This window comes from Festucalex cinctus, chromosome 12 (genome assembly GCF_051991245.1).
Source record: "Festucalex cinctus isolate MCC-2025b chromosome 12, RoL_Fcin_1.0, whole genome shotgun sequence".
Classification (NCBI taxonomy): Eukaryota; Metazoa; Chordata; class Actinopteri; order Syngnathiformes; family Syngnathidae; genus Festucalex; species Festucalex cinctus.
The window spans coordinates 8,531,631-8,538,168 of NC_135422.1; the positions used below are offsets into that span (position 1 = coordinate 8,531,631).

The 6,538-nt window shown below is 40.4% G+C and overlaps 1 protein-coding gene across 1 annotated transcript; it reads right to left on the bottom strand.

Annotated features, from left to right (window-relative positions):
- Positions 1 to 584: 584 nt before the first annotated feature.
- Positions 585 to 6,107, bottom strand: vash1 (vasohibin 1). Its single transcript, XM_077538743.1, has 7 exons — positions 5,227 to 6,107; positions 4,710 to 4,798; positions 4,398 to 4,454; positions 3,484 to 3,558; positions 2,852 to 3,233; positions 1,175 to 1,287; positions 585 to 1,091 (listed from the first exon to the last, which is right to left on the bottom strand). Exons 1-7 carry the CDS (start codon positions 5,446 to 5,448, stop codon positions 1,019 to 1,021), a joined length of 1,011 nt encoding a protein of 336 aa, XP_077394869.1. The 5' UTR covers positions 5,449 to 6,107; the 3' UTR covers positions 585 to 1,018.
- Between the last annotated feature and the right edge of the window lie 431 nt (positions 6,108 to 6,538).

Here is a 6,538-nt window from a genome sequence, read left to right on the forward strand (position 1 = left end):
ATATGTCAAGTAGCACATTTATTTTGATTGATAATTTATTCCTCGACTGTAACATATGGTGTATACATAAACTTAGTAAAAAATGCTTACACACAACAGCACCAGTTATTATGCACATACAAAGTAATTTTTAAAAAAAACATGACAACTTGACGGTGAAGATTTTTTTTTTTTTTTTTTTTTTTTTAAATGTGTATGAGGAGAAGGGTGGTGGTTCCTTGTTCAATGTTGCATCACCAAGACCAGGTCAATGTAGACCAGGGGTGTCAAACTCATGTTAGCTCAGGGGCCGCATGGAGGAAAATATATTACCAAGTGGGCCACATCGGTAAAAAAACGGTATATAACTTAAAAAACAATTGCCGTCATTTATACACAGATTTTCGTGGACCAGCCCTAAATGACGGAGCTCAACTGTAATCATATTGTTCCAAAAAAATTACACAAATGCAAATGGAACGAAGAACACTGCATGAGTTCTGGACGTGTTAAATCTACCTGCTTTGCATATATATATATATATATATATATATATATATATATATATATATATATATATATATATATATATATATATATATATATACATATATATATATATATATAGTTACCAGAATGCATTGTGTTGCGCAGTTAATAACGTTATAAGGTCACAAATCCTTGTCATATCTTATTTGTGTTGCCAGTAATTGAATTTGTGTCGTATTTGACACGTTTATGTCTGTGTATGATTAAGAAATAATAATAATTAAACAAACCGTAACTTTAAGTTGTGTGTAAAATAATCATTGCTTGTGAACGTACAAATTTATTATGTTTTGATTGTGGACGGCTGATTAATTAGTCCGACTTTTTTACATTACAAAATCATCTCGCGGGCCGGATTAAACCCCTTTGCGGGCCTGATCCGGTCCGCGGGCCGTATGTTTGACACCCCTGATGTAGTCTATAAATAAAAGCTCATCAGTGGCTTTGTTGTAGAAACTAACAAAAACTTTAAAAAAAAAAAAGATAATCTTCATACTCGAATCTGATAAACGTTCATGTCTCCAGATGCTTTCTGTTCCAACACCTTCTTCTCTCCAGATGGACTGAAACAAAAAAACACAAATTTAGCGTTGGTCGTCGGTCAGTAAAAGGTCAAATCACAAAAATACACAGTGGCTAATCGTACCGTCTCTCCACACGGCTGACCCTGCGGATGGGGCTTCCTTGTCCTTTGAACGGTGAGCCCATGCTATTTCTCCTGCTGTCTTTGGTGGGAGAAGGCGGCGCAGGCTTTCCTATCTGCAGATAAAAAGGCACAGCCCGCTTCAAAATGTAACCGTGATAGGTAATGAGAGGTAATGTGATTGCACTGAGTGCTGGCGGTAAAAAGCAGGGGCCCATTGATGGATTGAGCAGCCGTGCGCGAAAGCGCCTCGAGCCGGCTCATTAGTCTTATTACAGGGAGAGCTCAGCATCAAGGCTGCCATTTTGTTTAGCATAAATGAGGATGAGAGTGCATCGTTGGAGAGGGATAGCAGGTCATGGCTGTCAAATATTTCTAGATTTTCACTATTCGCGCACCAGCTCGGTTCATAACTCCCACGAAGAGCAGGGGTCTCCTCTACTCAAGACTACTAAAGAAATATCACCTGATTGGAGCAGTCTAACGTTAAAGTGGACAAAATTGTTGGTATCCATCTATTAATTAAAGAAAAACCCACAGTGGTCACAGAAACAACTTGAATCTCATAAAAATAATAAATAAACAAAAAATTGTGAAAATTAACCAATGAAAATGAGACATTGCTTTTAACTCATTCAGTGCCATTGACGGCTATAGACGTCAAAAATACATTTTAATTGGGCTAGCAGTAAATGAGTTAAATTGTGATTCAACAATTATTAAAAAAAAAAAAAAAAAAAAAAAAAAAAACAGGCCTGGACAAAAAGTATAGTATCCCAAGAAAAAAATTGAAAACACTGCAACTGTGTGTGTGTGTGTGTCTTATAATCTGGGGTCCCCACTAGTACATAAAAAAAAGACAGATAATTTTAAAGAAAGACCTATAAATCCCAATATAGTATTTTTCCTTGAAATTGCATGCAATTAATGGCAATTTTCTATTCCTCTCATTTCTAGTTCCTGAATGTAAAACGGCCATTAGAGGGTGGCTGATACTGGTATTGGCCACCAACATGAGTACCAATACCTTACAATAAGGCACCGATACAATACTTGGCATCAGTACTCGCACATCCCTAATTATTATTATTATTATTAGTAGTATTATTAGTATTGTTCCAATACCGCTTTTTGGCTCCCGATGCCGATTCCGATACCCAGTTTGGCAGTATCGGTCTATACCGATATCATACTGATATCCTTTTTTTTTTTTTCTCTCTCAACATGAAAAATCTGTCCTGCCATTGGTTCTGAGCATTCAAGGGCCAATAGGATTTCTAGGCTTGACCTCAGTGAACATAACGCACATCAGTGAATGTTGTATACGAGCAAGGGACAGGATGCTGCATCCAAAGTCCTATATTAGTGTCGGAAATAATAGTATCAGCATGTTACTTGTTAGTACTTGCCAGTGCCGATACCACTGTTTTTATGTAGTATCGGGCCTCTCCCAATACTGGTATCGGTATCGGAACAATACTAATTATTATGTATTTATTTTTATGACAGGCCTGTCATAGGTAGAGACAAGAAAACCGCCAAATAAATTAAAAGTGAATTCCAAGGTCACCCAAGTGCATCAGTGTCAGATCGATTGCACCATTTGTTGTTCAGCCAAAGTGGACTCCTTGGGATAAGGCAAAACCAATCTCGACAAAGGGTACTATATGAAATTTTTACCTTGAGCCTCATGTCTCGAGTGTGCCTCTCAAGCTCTTTCCGGAGCTCCTCCTTGCTCAGCCCGTCGACATCCAGGACGGAGTGCTTCCACTCGATCTGCTCCACGCTGTGAGGGTCGTGCGACACGTATTGGCCGATCTTGACCTTTCGCAAGGTGTGCCAGTATCCCCTGTAGGCCCCTTCGAAGTCCTGCACCAAGTCCATCAGCGTGCGGTGCTCCAGGGGCTTGAACATGAGGTCCTCGCGCCGACTCATGCCGAGCGCACCGAAGCGTCCGCCGCTGTGGACTCCCAGCACGATGTGGTAGAAGTAGTTCCCTGAGAACTGAGACTTAAAGCTGAGGGGGAAGCGCTCCACAGCCGGCATGCTATTAGTGAGGTAACTTTGCCAAGCTTGGTCAAGGAATATACTGAACTAAAACATTTTTGTTTTTACTCCCATTTTTCATTAGCTGAGCTAACAGGTCTAAGCATTTTTCTATACACATTTGCGTCATCACATTTTCAAAGTAAAACATTTCACACACTGATCAATAAATACTTTTTTTGTTTGGTCTCTGTGGACCAGTTATGGTTAGGGACTGCTGCTTTAGAAAACTGATAATCATGCAAAGTGTACTGCAGTAAAGATACATTCCCAGGATCACCGCTTCCAGGCATTTGATTGGCAGGGCTTCACGCGTCATCTCCTTGGCGATGTCCATCAACCTGTGCGGGACAATGTGACCATACCATTAAAATTGTCTCAATAATTTCTCTTACACAGCTTCTTTTGCCTTTTGTTATTTCCAGATTGATTATAAAAAAAAATCTCTTTAGCTCAGAATTTGGCCACATTATGAATAATTAAGAGTTTAACATTACAGATAACATGTTTGGTATCTCAGAAATTCTCTAGTGAGGCATAATTTCTACAATTTTAAGATTAAGATTTACATGATTAGAATTAAAGGGGAAGTCAACCCCTAAATGTTCTTTTTAATATGTTCTATGCAGGCCCACTGGTCTAAATATGCTATTCTGGTTAATATTACATTAATGTAATATGACTTAAGCCGCCATTTTTATCCATCTCAGGGGGCAGCCATTTTGCCACTTTCTGTCGACTGAAGATGACAACAATGTAGCTCAGGTCTCAGGTAACAACCAATCATAGCGCAGCTTCAGGAAACAGGTGAGCTGTGATTGGTTGTTGCCTGAGCCCTGAGCAACTGTGATGTCATCCTCAGTCGACAGCAAGTGGCAAAATGGCTGCCCCCTGAGATGGATAAAAATGGCTGGATTTTGTTGTATAACTCATATTCCAGAAATGTAATATTAATCAGAATGTCATGTTTAGACTCAGGTCACATAAAACACATTATTGTCAAGAAATGTTTCAAGGTTGACTTCCAATTTAAAATGCTGTTTTTGTCTGATTCAACAAAAACATTCATCTGCTACAACCTTTGAACTAAAGTATACAAGGCTGCCGTAAGATTTTGTAGGTCACACATATGGATTAAAAATAATAATAATAATAATAATAATAATAATAGTTTGCTTACGCAGTAAGAGGCCGGCTTTTCTTTATTTCAAAAAATTGTGTCCCGGTGTGATTGTATCTGTAGGTCATAGTTAAAGGAACATAGAGCAGAGTGTCATGTGATTTTCATGGGCTGTTGCTTAATTATGGATGAATTTCAGAACTGGCTGGCAATTTCTGTCTGATTATAGTAATTTTCTTTTTGACCAATTAAAAAAACAAAAACAAAAAAAACTATAAGAATGACATGCTGATTTGTTTGTGTTGTGTAATTTTGAAGTACTAACAATAGTGAAATACACTCAGTAGCCATTGCTGTGCTGTCAAAGGATACTGTAATTCCCTGATATATTTCTGTATGGCTTCCAGGCGCATTGGGATTGCGGTGGTAGGCTGGTATGTAGGCACACTTGGTATTGGAATCTGCAAGAGAAACAGCAAGTTGGGTACCTGCAGACCTCCATGCAGCATACGGTGCCTTCACATGGAGAGTGTGTACAGTACTTAGGACAAGTCTGCTATTGTGTACAAGCACATCAGATTACTCCGAATTCAGTACATCAAATGTCCAAAAGGTGACCGGCTTCAGCTCTTCAGCCTTACCCAAATCCAATTTTCAACCCAATCAGATGGGTCAAAACAATTAACCTTGGGTAGAAGTAATCCAATCTGCTCAAAATCTATAGCTACCCAGCAAGTGGGCTAGGAAAACAAATCAGCCGCTTTTAATGTGTAAATGGCTGTGAAAACTTTTAAAGCTGAAAATCTTTCACACTTCAATCGATTAATTCAAATCTATTATTCTAGTGTAAAAACGCATAACTGTACCTAACTTCAGTCAAAAAGTTTACCTTGGGAAGGTCAGTTGCACCACGGATGCCCTTCCCCAAAGCATCCCCGTCTGGGTGGATCCGAGCCACATGGCGCCACATCCTATCCCAGGTCTCTTCATCCATGGGGAGGCCACTTCGGTTGACGTAGAAAGGCACCCCTCCATCCCTCAGCTCTTCATCTCCTTCATCCTCCTGCTCCTCATCCCTCTCCTCCACTGAGCCCACCGTGGCACTCAGCATCCCACTGATGGAACCCTGGCACTGGGAATGTGGACGATGCTTTGGACTGGCACTGCTGGCTCTCCTTGCAGATTTGAGGAGGTTTGCCTTACAGAGGGCCAGCCTGTAACATCCTCCAGCTTATTGAAGTAATATCTCCAATGGGTTTCGGGGTATTATGACTCATGATGAGGTGATCAGCAGAATAAAGTGCACCAGTTATTTTTCCACACTAAATGTGTTTGGCTTTACAGTGACTCCACAACAATGTGAAAAATATATTTCCCATTCATTGGTCACCTATCATAGATGGAGGTGAAAAGGAGCTGTGGAAAGCTAAATGGATGGTTAACCCATTTAATGACTAAAAGTCCACAACGCAGCCCTCTCTTTAACACTTAATGTAAGAGGATTTGGCAATCGGAGAGAAATCTTGTTAAGGAACGACTAATTCCCTGTCTATTGGGATGCCATTTAAACAAAAGATAGCCAACAAATGACCTGCTCGTTCGGAAATCCAATCCCACACGTCAGTCGCTCACTTCATTTGCGTTTCATACTAAAAATAAGTACTTCCATCCATGGGTTATTGTTTCAAAATTGCTGCCGGGTCTATCCATAGCCAAAGTGTGACGCTTCACATCCGATAAGGAGCTCCGGTCGACTCGACACTCCCTGACTGCCCCCTATTGCGCATGCTCGCAACCAAGAGGATGAGCTCAGTTATGATGAAGGGTGCGTTCAGGCACACACGTAAAACGTAAAAACCTCTAGGATTGTATACGACTTGTAACGTTGATACTGTCGCAAATTTAACCCCACTTTACTTTGCAATGAGGACAAATCAGTAGAAAAGTGTTTAACGTTTTGAACGGGAACAATTATTGAAACAATGACAAGTTTGCCACAAAGTGGCTTAGATTTTATTTTAAAAATCAATGTCTACAGTGAAGGCGGCACGGTAGACGAGTGGTTAGCACGTCCGCTTCCCAGTTCTGAGGTCTCCGGGTTTGCATGTTCTCCCCGTGCCCGCGTGGGTCTTCTCCGGGTACTCCAGGTCTCCTCCCACATTCCAAAGACATGCATGGCAGGTTAATTGGGCGCTCCGAAT